Genomic DNA, 21,922 nt, shown 5'->3' with positions numbered 1-21,922 from the left:
AGCGACACACTCGCGCGCGAGCCGCTCGAGCCCACGCTGTCGGACCGCCGCGGGAAGGTGCCCGCGCCATAGAGAGCAGAGGCACCCGTGGGGGCTGCGCGCGGCGTGCTGTTGCTCGAGCGACCGAAGAGGGCGAACGCACCGCTACCACGCGGCTGGGGAGCGTCAAACGTAAACGTCTTCGGCGTCTGGACCTCGGCCGTCTCTGCGCTCGCGATGGACGTGACGTCGTTGTCGAACCTGGGGGCACTGTTGTTTCGCGGGATGAGGGTCTCCTTGCTCGATCGGCGCGGCATGCTGATGAACTGCGACGGAGGAGGGGTGCGCTTCTTGCTCTTCGTCTTGGGCGTGAACGAGATCATACCCTCGTCCTCACCCGACTCGGCAAAGTCCAGGCCACCGAGATCGGCGTCGCCGAGGCGCTCGTTGGCGGGGATCTTTGGATAGTGCGTGCCCGGCTTCACGAGGCGGGAGCGCACCGGGGAAGGCAGGTCCTGGGCGTTGCCATTCTCGGCGGCGGACGCCTCGTCCTTGTCGATGAGGTCAGCGCGCTGGAACGACTCGTCGATCCAGTCGGCCATTTCGATCAGAACTGGCGCAACCTCCTTCATGAGGGCGGACATCTGCATGAAACCGTGGCCCCAGCCCTCGATGATGCGCATCTGAACCCAGTCGTCGTCGCTCTCGCGGAGGATCGGGTCTGGGACGCCATCCTTGCTGGTAGCGGCAGCCTTCTGCGCGGTGGCACGGCGAGCACGCTTCGCCTCGCGCAGCTTGCCAGCAAAGAGGACGGTGTCGTCGACAAAGGGGTCGCGCTCACCGCAGATCATATACACGGGAGGGAAGTGAGCGAGAAGGTGAGGCGGGGTGAGGATGGGAGAGATGTAGTAGTCGGAACCAAAGTCGGGGCACTGCTGAGGTCCGACATACAGAATAGCCATGGCACGCATCATGCTAGGAGTGATGACACGGTCTTGGAAGTAACCGACACGCGAGGTCATGGTGAGGCGAGTGCCAAGCGGAGCCCTCTTCGGACGCAAGGGGTCGACAACGAGCTCCTCGCCGGCAGCCTCGAGGATGCCGCCCTTGAAGCGCTCGTCCATGTGAGGACCAGGCGTCTTGACGCGGTCACGAAGAGACTTGTCGGCATCGCGGCGCGAGTCCGCAGAGGCCCACGACTCGCCGTCAGAGTCTTCCGAGTCCTCTTCTTTCGTGAAGCTCGTACGACCTTCGCGGTTCGCGAACCAGCCCGAGTTGCGGGTCGTGAGCGAGCGCTTGGGGTGGGGGCTCGTGGCGCGGGAGCGGGAGGTGCTGCGGGAGCGGCGATGCGAGGGCGACTCGGCCGACGGGGTCATCGCCATGCTCATGCCGAGTTTGTTAGCCCAGCTCTTGCTTGAGCGATGTGTCGGGCGGCGGGGCTTGACGTCGTCAACAACGGACAGAGGAGCGGCGTGGCGCATGTGGTCCTTGCCGGCGAGGAGACCAGGAATGTGGGTCTCTGACTGCTCCGTCTTGAGGACCTTGAGGTTGTCGGGAGACATGAACGATGTAAAGTTGAAGTCGAGAGCAGGGTATGACAGAATGATTGCAACAGGACGGGGGACGTGGGCGCCATGCTCGAGAATGCGGTTCGTAATGGTTGTGCAGATGTTTCCACCGGCAGAGTCTCCAGTGAGGACGATGCGAAGCTTGCTAGACTTGATGCCAAGGCACTCGCCACCAGTCTGGTTGATGGTGACATACGCGTCAATGCCCTCCTCGATGGCCCAGGGGTATGGGTCTGTTGTCAGTTGAGCAGCACAGGGCCAACTTACATTCTGGGGCCTTTCCGTAGTCAATGCTGACCACGGGCTTGCCCGTGCGCTTGGCCCAGCATCGAAGACGCTCCTCGTGGCACTCGGGGCCCATAGAAATGAAGCCACCACCCGGGTAATCAATAACCAGTTCGGTCGCCTTGGCAAGTTCTTCCTCCGTTCCGTCGAAGAAGAACATGGCCTTGACGGCGGGGAGGTTCTCGCGGCTTCCGGGAGGGCGCGGGATCATTACATACTTGACGATGGGCAGCTTGGGGAGCATCATCTTCATCGCAAAGCGAAGCTGTTGTCAGAACTGCTTGCCATACGGGAGATTTCAACAGACCACTGCGTCACTGCCGACTGTGGCTCGACTCACATAGGGGTTGATGAACGTCTTCTCCCAGGTTGTTCGGAGCATCTCCACACTGCAAAGGGCACGGTATTTGCGAAGCTGTTGGTGTCAGGTGTGCTCAGATACCGCCTACTCACAACTTCATCAGCCTCGTTAGAGTAGATGAGGTAGTACCCCGCGAACAGGAGACTGCTGATATCCCTAAGCCACTTGGGCCGGATCGACATAGCCGTCGAGAAACCGGCATCGAGCGCGGTGTTGATATAGGTGGCACGATAGTAAGACCGAGAGTACTGCCCGTCAGTTGATGCTCCTGGCAGCTGCTCTTCGGTGCAATCGGTGCAAGCCGGGCCGCCTTCCTCCAGGACAAGGTCAAGGCGGCTAGAATGTTTTGACACATACCATGTTTGCGTGTGGCTCGGGCGCTAGGACTCTGTCAGCGAACTATCCTAGACATGTGACCTGTGTTTCGACTTTTTAGTCTGGTCGGGCGCGGGCCCGACTCGACAGGTCCAACATGAGCACTCACGTCCTATTCCTAACAGATCATCCGCATGTCGTAGCGCGTACACGAGGGTCATTGTGCCGAGAATAAGCTGATACGGGGTGAAGTACTCTGCGGGGTGACGTCAGGACCATTGTTCGCGGCTTGCACAGGTCATGGGACTCACTCAGCCTCTCATTGATGTTGGTCATCCACCTTGTGCCGGTCCTGCGGGCGACGAGGAAGGACCACACCCGTCGCCACCACACCTTGGCTGGAACAGCGATCGTGGGTGCCAGGTGCGCGACGGGCCGCACACGGTGGCTCGGCATTGAGCGGTTGTAGCCTGTCGGCGTCGAGCGCATGTAGGATCCATCTCCCTTGTAGAGACGCCAGATCCAGAAGAACAGGATGAGGAAGACCTGTCCACGTCGCAGTGCCGGCGACGGCCGACCGAGCAGCTGGCCGATCATGGTGAGCGGGCAGTCAGAGCCAAGATCAGAAACAGGCAAAGGGCTGGCCGGCGGTCTATCTTAGTCTGGCTCTCGACCTTTGACCGGACGTGACCGCAGGCGGGGCCAGCAGAGGCCTGGGAAGCGGCGAACGGCGGCGGGGGGTACGACGAGCAAGGGGGCGGGGTCGGACAAGAAGAGTCGATAGGTGCCGGTGTCGGGTGCAAGAGGATTGTCGGTAGAGTAACGAAGTGTGTATTTACAAGAGGAACAGACGATGATGACGAGGAAGAGGAAAGAGAGCGATTTGTCGGACCAGGTGATCAGTGGTGTGAGGGCCAGAGAAGGTGTGTCCAGGCTGGCTGGCTAGCTATGGTGGTGGATGATAGTCGCTCTATAGCTCTAGCTCGGCTCGTCGGCTGTTGACTTGACAGGATGCAGGGCAGGCCGGGCGCAAGGGTCTGGCGCAGGGCACGCAGGCCTGGTATGTGCAGGCACGTAGCCGCGTCTGCAAAATAAGGCCATCGGGTCATCGTCAGAGCTTGGCTGCGTGCTTCAGGAAGGAGCCGGGACGCGGCGAGGGTGAGCACTGCAAGCACTGCAAGCGGGGCCATGTGAGAGCGCATACCCGAGCGCTGTCCATCCAGGTCCACCGCCGTGCACCGCCGTCCAATCATCCTGGCACGTAGTCGCCGCGGGATCATTCTCCACGACGCCAACCAAGGTCAGACACGCAGACAGCGCCCGGCACGGGGCACGCCCAGGCGCGGCGCGCCGGGTGCGCCGGAGTGCGTCATGTCGATCAGCCCTTGCTCCTCCCTCCGGCCATCCGGCCCAGCATACCCACACACCCACTCCTGCACCCGCCCCCACCCTGCGTCTTCCCCGCCTGCACAATGCACACACTTGCCTGCCATGCAAACCAACGATAACCGGTCTCAGGGTCTATCTCCGCCTCCCTCTTAGCTTATCTCGTTCGACGTCCCTCAACACCACCCTACCCGGTCTAACCGGTGCCCGGCAATACAACTCCCATGCTCTTCTGCATGGCTCCACCGATCGAGGCAAGAAATTTCCGGATTCCCTTCCAGCAAACGGCCAACCTCCGGCCACTCCGGTCACTCCTTCAATGACTAAATTCGTCGATGGCGCCCGCCAGTCAGGCAAGCTGAGTGGTGCTCCAAGCGTACATCCAACCAAACGGGCCATATCAGGTCTGAAAGTCTCAAACCGGTTACGACCTAGTGCGGGGGCACGCACCATGGGCTGCGGGGTGGGTCCGCTAACACTTAGCGCCAGGTTAGTCGGCGGGGCGCGAGGGGTCGGCATCTTGGAAGCAGCTTTTGGACTGCGGGGTGTCGGCCCATAGCTGCCGAAACTTCTCTGCTTCGCATGCAGTGTGAGGTGGTCTGCTCCACCTTCAGAAAGACGCGCTCTCTTGCAGAACGGGCCAACGACTCTGTGCCAAGGATATACAGTTCCAAGCCGACTGGCACCAGCTGCTACCGCATGCCGGTGACAAATGTGCATTCCGAGATCTCGCATCGTGCATGGAGCGCAACACTAAGCAAGCTAACGTAGCCGCGGTGTCTGCGACCATCCTTCTCGCACCGCGATCGAACATGTCGAGGTAACCTGGCGTCTGATTCGTCTGAGCGGTCAATTCTCTTGCGAGTGGTCAGCAAGCAGCAAGCGACGAGCAGCAACCGGCATCTCGGCGGTTTGTGTGCCGGATCGTCTGACAATGACAACTGTGAGAATATCACCCGGTGGAGTGCCTTCCTCCGCGTTCGGGTTTGGCGATCTGCTCGAATCCTCACATGGGTTGTGGGTTGCTGGAATGTCTGGGAGTACAGCCGCGGGTGTCGAGGAGCGTTTGGGCTCACGTGAGCCTTCCCCGCAGGTGCGATTGCGCGATAAACTGACTTTGCGCGCTATCGCGGCGTTCTGGTCTGTCCACTAGCTGTAGCGCTGTAGCTCGACCCACAACGATAGCTTGTCACGGCAGCTTGCCAAGAAGCGCGACTCTGTGCTTGGCTGCAGACTAGCAGCGGCCGCTATCTCGACTGTGACTACGAGTTCCGAGCCCTGCTGCTGACAGGCGAAACATGTTGTGCACCGGCGGCGTTGCCGCCTTTGAGAGTAAGTGATGGAGAGTTGGAGATGCTCGCAACACGTGCTCTACGAGAGTGACTTGAGGTCAAAGAATCGCTCATATTGCCTGCTGCATTCATGATCGGATCCGGCTCACATGAGACCTGCTGTTTCTATTCCTAGGTACACTCGTCACCTGCTGTGTCACTCTGGCGCCACTGACGAAGCGTTCAGTTGGTAGTGACACATCGATCACACGAGTGACTGACGAGTGACCGCGGAGGGTGGTCTAGATTGACAGACTGTCCGCCTCTCTTCCTCGCAGCGTCTGCTTTAGACGTGAAGCATGGGCCGTGACCTGCGCCCTCAACTAGCACAAGTGTGCGGTGCTTGGGACGATCGGAATCACATGTCTCCTTCCGCGTGATTTGCAGCGTGAGGCGTGTGCGTCTCCAGTGACTGCGGGTCACCTGTCGCTCTGTCGCTCTGTCGCATCGGCTTGTCACTCTCGCAGCTTCAGATCTGCAATCCTCGCAGCCATGAATGCGCGCGCATGCGAGCAAATCTGCAATCAGTGCAGATCGTAACCCCTTGACGACCGCAGAGTCCCCTCACCCCTCGGGGTCGAAAACGAACGTGCATGGAGCATGGAAGCGTCCAGTAACGGCCTCTCAGTTATTAATATACCTTCTAATCCGCCCTCGCCCCCTTTCTATTCGACCATCAACGCGCACCACAGAACGGCACGGAACCGGGCCGTACAAACAAACAATTGCGTAAACCGCCTGCACACCTCCACTCCACCACTCCACCCGCCGCCCGTTCTACACACAGCACCATGAGCTGTCTCGACGTCTCGGCCTGCTTCGCCTCCGTCAGCTCGTACTTCTCCACGATGAAGATCCGCCACGTCGGCCTCGCCGTCGTGCACTGCCCGAAGACGCGCCGCGTCCTGCTCATCACGTCGCGCAAGCACCCGAACCTCTGGATCAGTGAGTCGAGCTTACAAGCTCACTTTATTCCGAAGCTTGACACTGACGCCAACTCCTGCATTCCACAACCTTGTAACATCCTTTGCCGCCATGATCTTACGCACGTAGTGCCCAAGGGAGGCGTGGAGAAGGGCGAGACGTCGGGCGAGGCGGCCGCGCGCGAGGCGCACGAGGAAGGTGAGCTCACCTCATTTCGACAAGCTGACAACACAGCTGGCATTCCGGCCCAGATTCCAGAGGACGACATCTCCCCCGAGCTCTGCACCATTGAGAGCGCCAAGCCCGGCGTCGAGGTCTGGCACGTCCACGCCATCGCGATCGACTCGGAGAAGGACCTGGACAAGGACTGGTGAGTGCTCGGGTGGCAAATCTGAAACGTGTGGATGCAGATGGAGCCGGCGTAAGCCTCCAGCCTCCAGCCTCTATGCCTCCAGCCTTCCTTCTGCCCCTGCACTTTAAGGCCGTCCGCTGCTCTTTACAGCAGCGAACGGGGCCAGCCGCAAGCGCATGCAAGCGCAGCGACTAGCTTGTAATAACCGACCAAGCTGACAGCGCAGGAAGGAGCGGCACGAGCGCAAGCGCCAGTGGTGCTCGCACAAGGAGGCGCTCAAGCTCATCCGGCAGTGGGAGGGCAAGTCGTACGCGTGTGACGAGGGCATCGACGACGAGACAGACGAGGACGCGTGGAAGCGCGGCGGGTCCAAGAAGAAGCGCGCAAAGGGCCAGGCATTCGAGCAGGCCCTCTTCGCCTTTGTCGAGAAGTTTGGGTACGACGAGAAGCTCTAAGTAGTTCTCCTTCCTATCCTTTCTTCCCTCTGCACTGCTTGGTGCATCTTTTAGACTTCAGTTTTACAGCACAGTATCTTGTTCATACATACATACCTTGCGCTCGAGTTCGGGCCAGTGTACATATCTAATCATGCATTGTGGTTCACGGCACTGTTACTGTTACATTACTCGTCATCGTCGAGGTACACCGGCTTGTGGATCTGGCGGGTCAGTTTCTCCTCGCTCTCATCAAACTCACAATCTCGCCGAGGCCAATCCACTCCCCGAGGCCGCGCACAAACTCGTCTCCGCCCTCCCCCGCCCCCCCCTGGCGCCACCACGAGCGGCGCAGTTGCCCCAGCCCACTCTCCTCCCCTTCCTTGGTCGCTACGGCAGGCGAGGTGAGCTCATCAGCGACAAAGCCGGGCATGGGCGCGTCGGGCGTCCAGAGCGTGATGCTCTTGAATGAGGCAGAGGGGTAGAGCACGCGCACGTCTGAGGGTTCCTCGTCCTCCCCGAGGATGATTGATGGCCGCGGTGTTTTCGCCGTCTCGGTGGTTTCGGCCCTGACGTCCTCGGACGCGGTCTTAACGTCCTCAGAGTCGGTCTTGACGTATGTCGAGTCGGTATCAAGGGTGGATTCGGGAGCGGTGTACGGCTCAGAATCCTCAGTCGGTCTCGGGGACGGCGGAGCGTGTGGGGCCTGCGACGCATTCTCATTCTGGGATGCGCCAGGTGTAGCCTGAAGCACGACGATAGCGGGAACGTCAGGCGTCTTGAGTCGGTCTCGGGGCTCCTTCTCCAGCTCTCCTTCCTCCTCTCCCTCCGCAGTCTCCTTCTTAACCTCCGGCTCTGGCTCCGGCTCCGGTACATTGATGGCGGGCACGGCGACAGGATCAGCCCTGGCCTTCTTAGGCATGGGCTTGACGACATCCTCCCCCTCATCCTCGTCTTCATCGTCCGAGAGGGCTATCCTCTTATTCCTACTCCGCGTCGCCCGCGTTCGCGGCCGGGACAGGGCGACTTGTCCTGCTCCCCTTGCGCGCGTGGACGTCGACGTCGAGCGCGTCGAGCGCGTCACTCTCCCCTCGTCCTCGACTGAAGTCGCACTCGGCGCAGGCGTGAGCGGCGCGCCCCTACCCCGACCACTCTCCTCACTCTCTGACGCAGCGGCAGCAGTAGCGGAGGAGGAACCAGCGGCACCCGAGTACTTCGTCGCCTCGGCCTGCAGAATCACGCCCCTGTATCCCCTCGGCAGTTCTAGTTCTTGCGCGACGAGAGCTCGGCCACGGAACGAGGCAATCGTCGAGCCCGGGTATGGGTGGGTTGATGGGGCGGGGCGGGGGCGGAAGAAGGCCGAGACGGGGGCGGGGCCGCTGTACCCTAGCGAGAAGGGGAGGAGGTGCACCTCTTCTGTCGACGAAGCGGCGGGCGGTGCTGCCGGGGCTGGTGCGAGGATGAAGGACGACGGCATATTGATTGGGTGGTGGTGACAACCGGCAGAGATGGATTGACGAAATCAACCTTGCCGCTCATGTCAACATTTCACGCGACGCGTCGCGGAACCATTTCAGCCTCACCGACCTCAACCTCGGCAACGTCCGCGACAAAGACAGTCGCGAGCAACAACAGAGCACGATGCGGGCTTCGCGCTCATCGTGCAGCTCCGGCTAAGTCGTAATTATGCATGCTACGATAACGTCTACAGTACAACACGGTGTGATATGAAGCTCTGACCAAAGCGGCGCCTAGCTCTCCTTCTCCTGGAAGTAGACCTCGAACATGGTCTCGTGGCGGAGACGGCTGTCGCGCACGACGTGGTACACGTGCAGGAAGAGCTTGGGGAATTTGGTCGTGAAATAGTTAAGGAATCCTGCCGGGAGCGCGCCGAAATGCCGTTTCGCACTCGGCTCGAGATCCTGGTAGTGGTTTTTCTGTCGTCAGCTTAGGACCCTAGAGCAAAGCTGAAAGGAACTCACTTTATTGCGCATCGCTCGGAGCAAATCTCGCACGCTCGCGCCCTTGTACTTCCTGTATTTTCCAAGGGACGACGTGAACACGCGGTCCATGCGTGAGTACCAGTCCTTGCCGATCACGTCGGGCGCTCCGTCCTCGAGCATGACCAACGTCGACTCGGGCGGGTCGTTCTCCATGATCTCGAACCGGTCCGAAGCGTCGCAAAGGAATGCGAGTCGCTTCGCTGGCGTCCAGAAGAAGGGATGCGTGAGGCACTCGGACGTGTCTGGTCGCTCGGACGGGTCGGACGACAATAACCGGTTGATCAGGTGCTGCGCCTCGACCCCCTCCTCGCCCAGGATGCTCAGCTTGTCCATGTAGACCGCGTCACCCTTGACAATGTTGGCCTCTCGGTTGTACGTCTCGCCGTAAGGGTGCTCACCGTGCATGAGCACCCAGAAGTAGAGGCATCCGAGCGCGAACAGGTCAACAGCCTTGGTGAGGCGTGCACGGGGAGCTCCCTTGACCAGCGTGCCCTCATCCGACATGGACGTAAGGTCGCCAATCGACCCGGTCGACGACGTTGTGCTGCCAGTCGAGTGCGTTGTGAGGATCGGGTCAAAGCCCTCGTTGAGCTTGACCTGCCCACGGATGCACTCGGGCGCACGCCAACCGAGCGACCCCGCCAGGTTGTTAGCTGTCGGGGCGAACGATGACTGCCCCTGCTCAAGCCGGCGCGCGAGACCGAAGTCCGAGACGAGCATCCGTAAAGACCCGTCCTTTCCTTTCGATACGAGCACGTTTTGAGGCTTGATGTCACGGTGCACGATCTTCATGGTATGAAGATGCTTCAGGCCAGACGTGATCTGCGATAACGCTTTCTTATGGTCGAGATTAGCCGCAAGCTCGCCATGTCGGTCTGGCGCCTCGATGAGGTCGGCCAGCGACGCCTGGCAGAGGTCCAGCGCGATGTAGAGGAAGTTGTCTCTTCGCTCCTGGCAGTAGTCTGAGATCAGCTAAGAACACGCACTGTCAACTTACATCTAATTACGTTCGGATGATCATCGCTCGCTTGGAGAAGCTTGACCTCCTGGCTCGCTAGCCGCACAAAGTCGGACAAAAGGCGCTTTACGGCCACTGGTCGTCCACCCCATGTTCCCTTCAGGACCACAGTGCCATGCGAGCCAAATCCGATGACATCGGACGAAATGCCCAGCCGCTCCTGGTCGGTGTGAAGGGACTGGCTGGACGTGTTCCTAGCAATGACAGGGACGTCAAGTGACTTGCGCTCCTCGGCGGAGCTCTCAGCGTCCTCCTCGCCCTCGCCTTCGCCCTCGTCACGGGGGCCAACCGAGTTGCGGCGTCCCCTTCGTCCTCGCCCTCGCACTCGCCGGCGGTTAGACTTCTTCTTCGGCGTCGGTGTCGGCGTCGTTCCTTCCGGAGACGCTCCTCCGCTGCCAGGCTCGGGAAGATTCTCAAAGCGCACAATTGGCGTACCAGAGGGTCCCTCGATTGGCGCGATAAGGGGCGACGCCGTTGACGCCGGTGCACCAGATGTCGCTAACGCAGCCTGGGTGGCTTTCGAAAAGCCCCATTGATAGACGGCTGCGCCACCGAGCAGAACGGCGATTGTTTCAAAGACAAAGACAGCCCAACCTCGGTTGCCAGATTTGGGCGCCTCTGGCGCAGGAACGACCTCACTCGGGGGCGGTTCAATAACGGCACCAGTTTCCTTGGGCGGGTCGATGAGAGGGCGGAAATGGTTGTCTTGAGGAAGCAGAGAATCCCGCTCCGGCAGGTAGTCCGACAGCGGGAAGGAACCATTCACGTTGCCAGGCTTGGCTGGCGGCGCCGCGTTCACGAACGGATAGGCATTTGACGACTGCGCAAACAGCAGAGGGCGCGGCTTGAGCGTCGTCTTGTCGCCCTTGGTGTCTTCGGTTTGACCGTTCGTCTCAGTCGGGTCCGCCGGCCCGGAAAGCATGTGATGCGGGGTAAACGGCACACTTCCAATGTATGTCGAAGGCGGGCGGTGGAAGTGCGCCGGAATGGTCGCTGATCGCGGCACTAACGCCTTGAGATCGATGGGAGGCTGCGGTAGAATCACCGGGTTTGCAGAAGCCGGAGACAGCGGTTGGACGACGTCGTAGACCGCGATACCGACCGAGTCTAGCTTCGTCGCCCAGACCTTGCCGTTTCGGATTCCGATGGCTTCTCCGTTGAAGCCAAGCTCGACATGAATACGGGGGTGTGCTTCGACATTCTTCGCAGCATTCTTCGCCCACTGTTCGGCCAAAGCCTTGTTATACCCGTTCGGTGTGTAGGTTGAGTACGTAATGACAGTTTCCTGGCGGTTCTTGGCAGCAGCCACTGTTGCTGTGGGAGAGAAAAGATCGACGTTTGTTGTCTGCGTCGTGATCTTGAGAGTGTAGTCGGTGCGTCCGACGAAGAGTGTGTCGCGGTGCGATCGGCCTGCGCCTTCGAGGTCGTCGAGCAGATCGTTCTCGCACACGCCGGGTGCGGACGCGTTATCGAAAGGAGTGGCCGTGAAATGGTCCAGTTGCTGCCCGGTTCGCAGATCGAGCGTGAGAAGCGAGGTCTGCTTGACCCCGGTGAAGATCACACTGGGGTTGTTGGGGAAACTGGAGGGGGAAATCTCAATGCTACCAAGGAGTTAGCGGCTGCGGCTCATCAAATTAACGCGCTAGGGCCGGATGGTTCGGGGGAAGCACATCGAAAGAAGGAAAAAAAAAAGAGGCGGAACGGGACTCACAGTTGCTCAACCGTAAGAGGGAGCTTGCGCACGGTCGGTTCTCCCTTGTCGCCTTCGAGGACGAAGAGGTTACCGCTGAGAGGCTCGACGATGTACTCGACGTCGTCTCCTCTCTTGTTGGTGGATCCTCCGCCGACCAAGGGTTCGACTCCGTCCCTTAATGTCCACCGGACATGTCCCGCTTCCCTGTCGATAGCATGGAGAGCACCATCAACAGTGGACACAAGGACGAAGGGAAGGACGTCGACCTCTATGTCGGGCTCCTCTTGCACGGTGATCGCAGGCGTGACCCTTTGCGGGCCATCGTCGCGGTCTTCCGGGTTGACGAAGCCGACTCCGAACGGGGAAGCGACGGGCGAGGGCGTCGCAAAGGCCGCGAGCAAGAAGAGGAAGGGAGCAACGATGCAGGCGAACAAGTAGGACGGGATCATGGTAAGAGGTCGAGGGATGAAGAAAATATGGATCGACGGTTGTTAGAGCGAGGTGGGGCGGCGGCGATGCGGGCTCAGACCGCGCATCGCTAGCCTCGAACAGTCGAGATGGCGGTTTGGAGAGTTGGTGGGAAGGGGATGGGGGAGGATAGGAGACTGGTCGGCGGGGCGCGGTCGGAGGGATCGCGTGAGGAAGGGTGCGTGCGTGCGTTGAAGAAGGTGGGAAAAGTGGTGTCAAAAGTGTCCAGTGGGATGAAAAGCGGAGAGAGAGAAAGAGAATGCGAAGAAGGAAGTTGGCTAAGCCGGACTAGGCTCCTGTGTGCCGGAATTGAGGATTAGAGAGGATGGTTTCTGTTTCTGCAGGGATGTGCTCCCATGGGCGATATGCGCATGCACAGTAGTGGGCGGCGGCGGACTGGGTCACTGAGTGAGAGTGTTGATCCCGCGTTTTCACTGTGCCGTAACTATAAAGTCAAGGTTTAGGTCGACGCCTGGATCTTTGCAACAGGCTTAGGGGAAGGCCAAGACCCGCACACAGCCAGATGCACAGGGGCTTGCACAGGATCCCAAGGAATTGAGGAATCACGCATGGGACCACGCGGACTATCAACTTTTGGGCGCCTCTGGGTGGCAATAACCCCAGCTAATGACACGTCAGCCTAAGCGGACATGCTCCCACACTCCGTTCAGATTTCTGGATCCCCCCCCTCGTCCTGGTAGATTTGTTGAAGTCATCGAGCGGCGGGGAAGGCGTCCAAGCCTGCGATACACACTTCACACGACCCGACACACCGACACAATGTCTACAAAAGTGCACGGTCAGAAGCGCCGAGCCGACTCGGCCTCGAGCGCACCCCCGACCAAGTCGGCCAAGTTCTCCGACGGCTGGAAGAAGAACAAGCCCGCTGGCAAGCCCGCCGGCAAGTTCAACAACAAGGGCGCCGCCCCCAAGGGCAAGGGCAAGGCTCCCGCAAAGAAGGAGAAGGATGCCGACGACACGCCCGCCCAGAAGCGCAAGAAGCCCGTGACGCAGGGCGGCGGCGACGAGAGCGATGTCTCGATGGGTGACGACGAGTTCCTCGACGACGAGTACGACGAGATGGACGTTGAGGAGCAGGAGCAGGGCGAGCAGGGCAAGCCGGAGAAGCGCGGCAAGATGAGCAAGGCTGAGCGTGCGGCTCTGCACGCTGCGCAGCCGCATCGCACGACGCTCCTGCCCTCTCACGCGCTCCTGCAGGAGATCCTGCCGGTGTGGGAGCAGGCGCGCCAGTCCGAGATGCCCAAGGAGGAGAGGAAGAAGGCGATCGCCGACCTGTACGCTACGGTCAAGGGACGTATTGCGGAGATTTCGCGTGGACACCGAGGAGCTCGTATCCTCCAGACGGTAAGTTATCACGATGTTGCTGAGCTGACGACAGATTGTCAAGTATGGCGGAAAGGAGGAGCGCCTGGGCGTGGCGATGGAGCTGCAGCCGATGTGGCGCGCGATGATGGAGTCCAAGTACTCCAAGTTCCTCATGGCCAAGCTGATCCGGTACTGCCCCTCGATGCGCCCGCTCCTGATCCCCGTCATCAGCCGGCACCTGACCTCTCTCCTCTTCCACGCCGACGCCGTCCAGCCCGTGTCCGATTTTTACGACCTCTGGGCTTCGGCCAAGGAGCGCCGTCTGCTCGTTCGCGGTTTCTACCCGCGTGAGATTGCCATCTTTGACGGCGGCAAGGGCGGTGCGGACGTCCCGGGACTCGAGGGCTCGCTCGAGTCGATGAACGAGGCTGGCCGGGAGCGTGTGCTGGACGCGTGCGAGGAGCGCGTTCTCGAGGTCTTCAACGCGACGCAGAAGACTGCGCTTGCGCAATCCATCTTCCACCGCTTCGTCCACGAGTACCTCACGTGCATCTACCGCTTCCTGTCCCCCGAGGCCGCGGCCAAGAAGTACAAGGAGCTGCTTGACGCCTCGCTCGAGTCGCTCGCCGAGATCGTGCACACGAAGGACGGCAGTGCCGTCGTGCGCTGCATGCTCGTCCACGGCGGCGCCAAGGACAGGAAGTCGATCCTGCAGAACCTGCGCAAGCACACAGAGGCGATTGCAAAGGACGGCGACGCGCAGCAGGTGCTCTTCACGGCCTTTGACGTGGTGGACGACACGAAGATGATGGGCAAGGCGTTCGTTTCCGACCTGGTGGGCCTGGCGCCCGAGCTCGCGTTCGACAAGACGGGCAAGCGCGCGCTCCACTACCTCCTCACGCCCGAGGCGAGCCGGCACTTCCTGCCCTCGACGCTTGCGTCGCTTGCCGCGTCAGCTCTAGAGGCGCGCGAGCTGGGGACGTCGAAGAAGGACCCCGCCGTGCGCCGCAAGGAGATTGTCGGGTACGCGTCGCCGGGCCTGCTCGAGCTCGTGGCCGAGAAGGGCGAGGCGCTCGTGCGCGACCCGGGCGCCGGCCTGCTCGTGCAGGACATCATGCTGTACAGTGTTGGCGACAAGGGCGCGGCCATTGCGGCGCTGACGGCGCCGCTCCAAGCCCCCCTGACGGGCGACGGCACACACCCCCTCGAGCTCGCGCACGCGACACGGACGTACAAGACCCTCTTCACCGGCGGCCACTTCAGCATGGTCAGCAAGCAGATCGAGGTCGTCGACGGGCAGCTCGGCGGCGACGTCGCCTCTGCAGCTTGGGACGCCATCGCGTCCGATGACGCCGGCGCCTCGGCCAATGTCGCCAAGGTCGCGGCCGCGGCGCCTTTCGTCGTCCTCGAGCTCGTCGAGGCGCTCGCCAAGACGGACAAGATCGACGAGGCCAAGGCGATCCTGACGTCGGAGGCTGTGGCCGAGGCCGTGGGGGAGAGCGAGATGAAGGGCGCCGCCGCGCTCAAGGAGCGTCTGGCCGCGCTCTAACTCTAGAAATGATCAACGTGTACTTTTATATCTCTCAGTTACTCTTGCATATGGATTCACTTAGACTGCGACTGTTCGTGATGATGATATGTTTGCATTTGTTTGGGATATGTTGGGGGTTGTGGTGGGAGTTTGTTCTCTACGTCGGAGATAATTGTATACCGGCTCGAGGCCGTCATACTGTACAACATTGGAGGTTTGGTGCTTGACTGCACGCGATAATAACACTATATGGCACAAGGAATCTTTTACACTTTCTCCTTCCTTTTCTCACATGCCCGACGCCGACCGCCGCGCGAGCATCTTGAGCACACGCGGGTCCTGCACCTCCTTGACGCCGTACTCGCTCACAGTGATGGGGGGTGCGCCCTCAGGGCGCCGCTTCAGCTCGCCCTTGAGCATGATGCCGAGACCCTTTGCGCCGCGGCCGACGGTGAGGAACTGGTCGACGGGCGGCGACGGCTGGTTGTAGATGCGCGTCAGCGTCTTGTGCCACCGGAGCTGGTGGCAGAGCTGGGTCTGGAGCGCGGCCGCGGGAGGGCCGACCATGGGCCGCGTCGTGATCGGGTCGAGGACGTGGGGACTGTCGATCGACGCGGGGCTGAACATGATCCGCTGCAGCGTGGCCGAGAACTCGGGCACGGCGTGCGCCATCAGCTTCGTGTGGTACGGGCACGGCATGTTCACATCCATGACCGGGTTCGCGACGCCGAGCTCCTGCAGGCGCGAGATCAGGCTCTCCACCGCCAGCGTCGTGCCCGTCACAATCACGACCTTGGAGCTGTTGATGATGCCCGCCTCGGCCCAGTCGCCCTGGCCCTCGATCTCCCACTCGTGCTGGAGCGAGTGCACCTCGTCCAGAATCAGCTGCATCGCCCTTCGCCGCCGCTCGGGCTCGTCCGTAGGGTCGGCCGCAAGGGGCGACTCAAAGGGGATGAACATGTCAGGGCTCGACAGCGAGTGCCAGTGCCTTGCCGATAAGGCTGTCGTGAGGAAACGCTTCGAGCCCTTGACCGGGTCAACGTTCTTGGGGTAAGCCGGCAGCGAGGCGTAGATACGCGCGAGCCGCACGCCCGTCGGCAGGTCTAGCCGCCCAGCCGCAACGAGCGCAGTCAGCGTTCCGATGAACCCGTGGCCAGCGAGATAGTTGGTGCCCGCCGGCAAAATAGAAGAGTGGCCTGTGCGCTCCTGCGGGCATGTCAGAAAAATGTTGGGGAAGTGCTTGGACTCACCTGCTCCGAGGCCAGGATCGCCAGCGATGAGGTCAGAATGAACGGGGCCGTGACGTCGGCGCGTTTCATGAGCTCGTCCTGCATGTTAGCTGGGACAATGGACGTGCGCGCTTACCAGAGATCGGCCTTCGACCCAGCCTCGAAGCCAGCCACGGATACCGCGGCCACCGCCGCCCTGCGCAATCGAGGATGAGAACTCCTCCATGCCGTAGTCCCAGTAGCCAAGCGTCGCATCGGGGTTGAGGAGAGCTTCGGATGCCTGCTCCCAGACGTCCAGCGAGGATGGCGTGGGGGATTGCGGGGTGTGCGGGTAGCTTCCCTGTGGTGTCAGCGGCGGGACGTTGTTCCGGTACTCACAAGACCAGCGAAGATAAGCGCCTTCCGAGCATGCTCATCGTTGCCACCGCTGCCAATAACAGGAATCGGGGCCTTCTTGATCCATCCGAGCCAGTCGGTGGACTGAGCCGAGGTCGAGGCTGAGCGCTGGCCGCCGCGCGGGTCGGGCGGGGACTTGGGGTAGTAGAGGGAGAATGATCGGTGATGTTGGAGCGGTTGCCTCTGGAGAGGGGCTCTCCGGAGGAGCGTTTGTCTAGACTTCATCCGTGCAGTGGAGTCGATTCGTCGCTGTCGTTGCTGTGCCCTGGTCTGTCGTGGTGCTGTGTGTGTGTGAGGGATGGTGTAGTCGAGAGAAGCCGGGGGAGAGGTCAGGAAACAAAGTTGGGTTGGTCGCTCGCCTTTCTTTTCCGAGTCAACGGCGGCCAGAGTCATGCGTCGTCTGGTAACGTATCACTGAGCAGTGATTCGGTCATGTGTTGGTCCGGCCCGCGTAATGAAGTCTTTTGATTAGCGGAATAAGCGACGCCGGCGGTGGCCAACTGGGAGAAATCTAATGCGTGCCTGGACGTATTAGAAGCCGCCGCAGTATTCCTAATGGACGATTGTCCTGGGATGCGGTCCCAGCGACCGAGTACGTCCGCCGCAACCCGAGGGCAGCGTCGCCAGCGGGGCCTAATCAGCCCCTCGCGGGCCGCCGTATACCCCACCGTCATCGCAACTCTGCCTCCGCTCACCCCCCCGGCACACCGATCGCGGCCCCTGCACAACCCGCACTCACGTGCACGGCCCGTCCGTTAACCCCCTTACTTTCCGAGTTGCCGAGATCCTTCCATCCGTCTCTGCACCACTCTGCTCGCACCCATGCCATTTACTGATCTCATCAAGTTCAAAGTGTGAGCTGGGTTTTGGGTCTTCTTAGCTGACGCGGGCAGCACCGGCGACGTCCAGGTATGATGCATGGGCCGTGAGAGTTGTCGATTGTCTGACGACCAGGGCGTGGGATTCAGGTACTTTGTGCAGACAGAGTAGGTTACAATCGTCGCCTCGTTTATTTCGGAACTGGCCGCACATTCGTTGCCGCAAGCCATGCCGCCATACCGCGGGCGGCGCTCATTGTTGTGCAATCTCGTTTGCATGGGGCCGCCGGCGGAACTTGGCCGCATGGACTGCTTGAGGGTCCCAGCCTGCCATTGCCGCCGGCAGCGCACGCCCTATCGGTTAAGCCTTCACCTGAATATGCGCTCAGAGCACCAATTGAGCGGCATTAAACTGACTCGCCCAGAGCGTTCAAACGCGGCCTCCAAGGCTGGGTATGCAACTGCTCTGACGGGAGCGTGCAGGGGGTCGCCGCGGGGGACCCAACCATGCTCGCTGAACTGTGCGTGGCCGTGAAACCAGAGGCCTTAGCTGACTGATAGGAAGCAAGATCTCCAAGCCGGCCCTCCAATGTCCAACGTCACCAATGTCGACATTGACGAGACGTGCGGAGCCAGCCCTGAGCAGATCAAGGAGGCGATGAAGGGCGGGCAAAGCTCGCCGTTCGAGATTAGAAGAACCCGGAGGTAGACCTGGTCGTTGTATAGAAAGCGTCTAAGCAGACACGTAGATTGCCGCGCAGACTTTGCAGCGCTGCTGTACGATGAATTCCACATCAGAAGAAGACCGCACCAAGTTAGGCGAGACTGGAAGGTCCAGCTCCGCTACGGAGATCGTGCCTCAGCAAGCAGCGAGCTTGGCCCCGCTGTGGAGAAAACGTACCTCACCAGGCAGGAACCGACCCTCTGAGTGCAGCGTTCGCCAGTATTGTCACGTGACTTGCGCGAGGAATGTGTGCTATCGAAAGGAGGTGCAAGCTTACGAGAGTGAAAATGAAGAGAATGAAGGCGATCGTGGAGAGGGAAGGTCGGTTCGGCGGGGGAGCAGAGGGCAGTGGCGAGAGACTCAGAGGCGACCCGCTGAACATTGCGGGCAACGAGCGAAGCACATGCCGGGAGTCAAGAGCACACCTAGTGAGAAGTAACTAAACAGACATATCTGAGGGGAAAAAACGATGAACACTGTCCATGTGAGGCTTTTTGGACACTGGCGAGCACGTTCATGACTCACCTTGGGGCACTTGGGGTCGCAACACCGCCTCATGACTGAGTTCCCTCAGCCCGTCTCCCCGTCCAGCAGGCTAACATACGGAATTGCCTCAAACCGAGCGCCCGTGGCCCTCTTTTCGGGGGTATGCACGGAAGCATGCTGTCAAGCATGTGCACGGCAGAGAGTGCTCGTAACGTCCAACAGAGTCACAAACCAATGGCGCAATATGTTTTCCTCGCGCGTGAGCTGTTCGGTTCGCCAAGAAACGGAGCCCAAAGGGTGCTTCCCAAAATACATCCCAGGTCCGGGACGCCGTGGACGAGTTGCGCGCGATCGTGTGAGCACGTTCTGCTTTCAAGACGCCGTCCGGGGCGCCTTGCCCGGGACTGGAACGGAGCTGGCACGGGGCCGGGACAGAGCTTCGAGCCCACTGGCTAACTGGTCGCCGTCAAGGTCGCCCGAGGAGATCTTGGTCATGGGCCTGGGCACGGCCCATGCTTGCCGAAATCGTCGGGGAGCGCTATTTCGCCTTTGCGGAATGGTGCGTGTCAAACGACCTCGTTCACAAACGTGCATGCACGACTGTTGCAGCTCGGACGCTTGTCGCAGAGCTGATTCGCCCGCGATCTCTTTCGGGGCAAACGGCAGAATCCGCAGCTGGGTGGGTTGCGAGTTTGTCCTGAAAGGATATCCACTAGCTGCTCTCGGTGGCCTGCATTGCTCCGCGAGCGCGCTGCCCGCGAGCATGGCAATGCATGTCGAGCGGTCAAGCGAACAAGGACGCGACAAAGCGAGAGCTATTAATAGCGACTGGAAAGTGACCGACCCAGGGGCAGCGTAAGGCACGGACAGGGAGATCGTCGGATAATTCCCAATCTCGCCGTATCAGTAGCCAGATAGCGCGCAGCGACAAGCACGTTCGTGGCAAGATCTCTGGCCCGCACGCGCGATGGTCGTCCCAGCCCGCATTTCGCTGTTGTCTCGCGCGCATCGCCGAACTGAGGAATCTTGCGCCCCCAGTGCTGCCCCACAGCGGTATAAGATGCACTCAGCGTTCTTCTCAGAAAGCTGCAACCCCCCCTCTCATCGACAAACTTCGACATGTCCGGCGTCGAGCTCTCCCCTCCCATCGACAACGTCGAGAAGAACGCCTACGCCGACAAGGGCGCCCTCGTCGGCAACCCTGACGAGCGTCGCAGGGCCGCTCTTGCCGAGATTGACGATGCCAAGTTTTCCTGGTTCCACGCCAAGGCGTGCATTGTGGCAGGTGAGTCTAATTTCGCAGTTACCCGAAATTATTTGCTTCCGTCCGCCACCCGCCACAACCCACCAACACCCGTCCATCTTCCTCCTCGTTCTTCCACCGTCCCTCCTTCTTGTTCCCCCGTGATCTTTGGTGGAAATGCTCTTCTAACGCATGCACAGGCGTCGGGTTCTTTATAGATGCGTACGACATATTCGTCAGTGAAAATTCCTACAGAAACGACAAAAAACGCTTCCCAAACGGCCAAAAACGGTCTGAGGAAGCGGAAAAGTCGTTGAGGATCATCTCCGGACTGAGCTGATGATTAGGCTATCTCGCTTGCCGCGTCTATGATTGGTTACGTCTACCATGCCGGTGGCTCGAACACCCCCAACCAGGTTCGTGGCACCGCCCTGAATTTCGGTCGCGTTACTGACAATTATTCAGGATCTCGGCATCAAGGTTGCTCACTCGATCGGTACCTTCTTTGGACAGCTCCTGTTCGGTTTCGTAAGTATTCTATGACCTCATGGCTGCTTGCGGACACTAACACTCCCAGCTTGCGGACCACGTGGGCCGTAAGAAGATGTACGGTGTCGAACTCATGATCATCATCATCGGTACCCTCGGCCAGGCCGTCGCTGGCAAAGCTCCCGGAATCTCCATCTACGGTGTCCTTATCATGTGGCGTTTCATCATGGGCATGGGTATCGGTGGTGACTACCCTCTCTCGGCCGTCATCACCTCGGAGTTCGCCGCCAAGCGCATCCGTGGTCGCATGATGATCGCTGTGTTCTCCGCCCAGGGCTGGGGCCAGTTCTTCTGCGCCATTGTTTCCTCCATTGCCCTCGCCGGCTTCAAGAAGGGTATTGAGAGCGAGCCGCTCGACAACTGGCACTCCATGGACCAGGCGTGGCGCACCCTCATTGGTGTCGGCTGTGTTCCTGCTGCCATCGCTCTGTACTTCCGTCTCACCATCCCCGAGACCCCCCGTTACACAATGGACATTGAGGCCAACATCAAGCAGGCCTCCCAGGACGTTGACACCTACCTCACGACCGGTACCTACACTGTCGACCCTGTCCGCAACCACGAGCGTGCCGAGGTCCCCAAGGCCTCTTGGAAGGATTTCTGCCACCACTTCTCCCAGTGGAGGAACTTCAAGATTCTCTTCGGTACCGCCTACACCTGGTTTGCCCTCGACATTGCCTTCTACGGTCTCGGTCTGAACAGTGCCCGTATCCTCTCGGTTATCGGTTTCGGTGGCTCGGCCGACAAGAGCCTTTCGAAGCAGGTCAACGCCTGGCGTTCCGTCCACAACTCCTCTGTCGGCAACCTTATCCTCTCCGTCGGCGGTCTCATCCCCGGCTACTACTTCACTATGGCGTTCATTGACTCGTGGGGTCGTCGCCCCATCCAGATCATGGGTTTCGGTCTTCTCACCGCCATCTTCATTTGCATGGGTTTCGCCTACGACAAGATGATGGCCAGCTCCTCTGGACAGAAGGCTTTCGTCTTCCTGTACTGTATGGCTAATTTCTTTCAGAACTTTGGCCCCAACTCTACGACCTTTGTTGTTCCCGGAGAGGCTTTCCCGACTCGTTACCGTTCGACCGCTCACGGCATCTCGGCCGCTTCCGGCAAGCTCGGTGCCATCGTCGCTCAGGTTGGCTTTTCTAAGATGATTGATATCGGCGGCAAGGGCAAGTTCCTGCCCCACATCATGGAGATCTTCGCCTTCTTCATGCTTACGGGCTTCATCGTCACCATCTTCTGCACGCCCGAGACCAAGGGCCTCACTCTCGAGGAGCTCTCCAACGAGCACCAGGAGAACTTCGTTAAGAACTCCAACTACACTGCTCGCCCTCCCTCTGAGGAGAGTGCTTAAGCACCACCTACCATAAGCATCCGAGGAAGTGCTTTTGTACGACGAGGGTGCTTATTCATCTAAAAGTTATAATCCGCCACAAGGCACACATCTGATAGGGTATACATAGACCTCGTGTTAATAAGAGTATATGTATGGGATATATA

At 60.1% G+C, this 21,922-nt stretch overlaps 6 protein-coding genes across 6 annotated transcripts; 3 read left to right on the top strand and 3 right to left on the bottom strand.

The window, feature by feature from the left end:
* Window positions 1-6,016: 6,016 nt before the first annotated feature.
* On the top strand, window positions 6,017-6,956 carry A1Q1_04379 (uncharacterized protein; the record flags this gene model as incomplete). The annotated part of the gene is made up of 3 exons (XM_014322745.1): window positions 6,017-6,170; window positions 6,279-6,519; window positions 6,728-6,956. 3 exons carry the CDS (start codon window positions 6,017-6,019, stop codon window positions 6,954-6,956), a joined length of 624 nt encoding a protein of 207 aa, XP_014178220.1.
* Window positions 6,957-7,167: 211 nt separating this feature from the next.
* A1Q1_04378 (uncharacterized protein) lies at window positions 7,168-8,412 on the bottom strand (the record flags this gene model as incomplete). Its single annotated transcript, XM_014322744.1, has 1 exon — window positions 7,168-8,412. One exon carries the CDS (start codon window positions 8,410-8,412, stop codon window positions 7,168-7,170), a length of 1,245 nt encoding a protein of 414 aa, XP_014178219.1.
* A 274-nt stretch (window positions 8,413-8,686) lies between these two features.
* A1Q1_04377 (protein kinase/endoribonuclease) lies at window positions 8,687-12,098 on the bottom strand (the record flags this gene model as incomplete). Its single annotated transcript, XM_014322743.1, has 4 exons — window positions 8,687-8,872; window positions 8,918-9,889; window positions 9,946-11,557; window positions 11,668-12,098. 4 exons carry the CDS (start codon window positions 12,096-12,098, stop codon window positions 8,687-8,689), a joined length of 3,201 nt encoding a protein of 1,066 aa, XP_014178218.1.
* Window positions 12,099-12,897: 799 nt separating this feature from the next.
* On the top strand, window positions 12,898-14,992 carry A1Q1_04376 (uncharacterized protein; the record flags this gene model as incomplete). The annotated part of the gene is made up of 2 exons (XM_014322742.1): window positions 12,898-13,482; window positions 13,526-14,992. The coding sequence occupies 2 exons, from the start codon at window positions 12,898-12,900 to the stop codon at window positions 14,990-14,992; spliced, it is 2,052 nt and encodes a 683-aa protein (XP_014178217.1).
* Window positions 14,993-15,262: 270 nt separating this feature from the next.
* On the bottom strand, window positions 15,263-16,992 carry A1Q1_04375 (uncharacterized protein; the record flags this gene model as incomplete). The annotated part of the gene is made up of 4 exons (XM_014322741.1): window positions 15,263-16,180; window positions 16,225-16,296; window positions 16,340-16,483; window positions 16,582-16,992. 4 exons carry the CDS (start codon window positions 16,990-16,992, stop codon window positions 15,263-15,265), a joined length of 1,545 nt encoding a protein of 514 aa, XP_014178216.1.
* Window positions 16,993-19,746: 2,754 nt separating this feature from the next.
* On the top strand, window positions 19,747-21,776 carry A1Q1_04374 (inorganic phosphate transporter; the record flags this gene model as incomplete). Its single annotated transcript, XM_014322740.1, has 5 exons — window positions 19,747-19,912; window positions 20,071-20,105; window positions 20,218-20,286; window positions 20,336-20,398; window positions 20,448-21,776. 5 exons carry the CDS (start codon window positions 19,747-19,749, stop codon window positions 21,774-21,776), a joined length of 1,662 nt encoding a protein of 553 aa, XP_014178215.1.
* Window positions 21,777-21,922: the final 146 nt, after the last annotated feature.

Source organism: Trichosporon asahii (genome assembly GCF_000293215.1).
Source record: "Trichosporon asahii var. asahii CBS 2479 unplaced genomic scaffold scaffold00070, whole genome shotgun sequence".
Taxonomy (NCBI): domain Eukaryota; kingdom Fungi; phylum Basidiomycota; class Tremellomycetes; order Trichosporonales; family Trichosporonaceae; genus Trichosporon; species Trichosporon asahii.
Note: the sequence above shows the minus strand (reverse complement) of the source record. Positions and strands in the feature narration are given on the sequence as shown.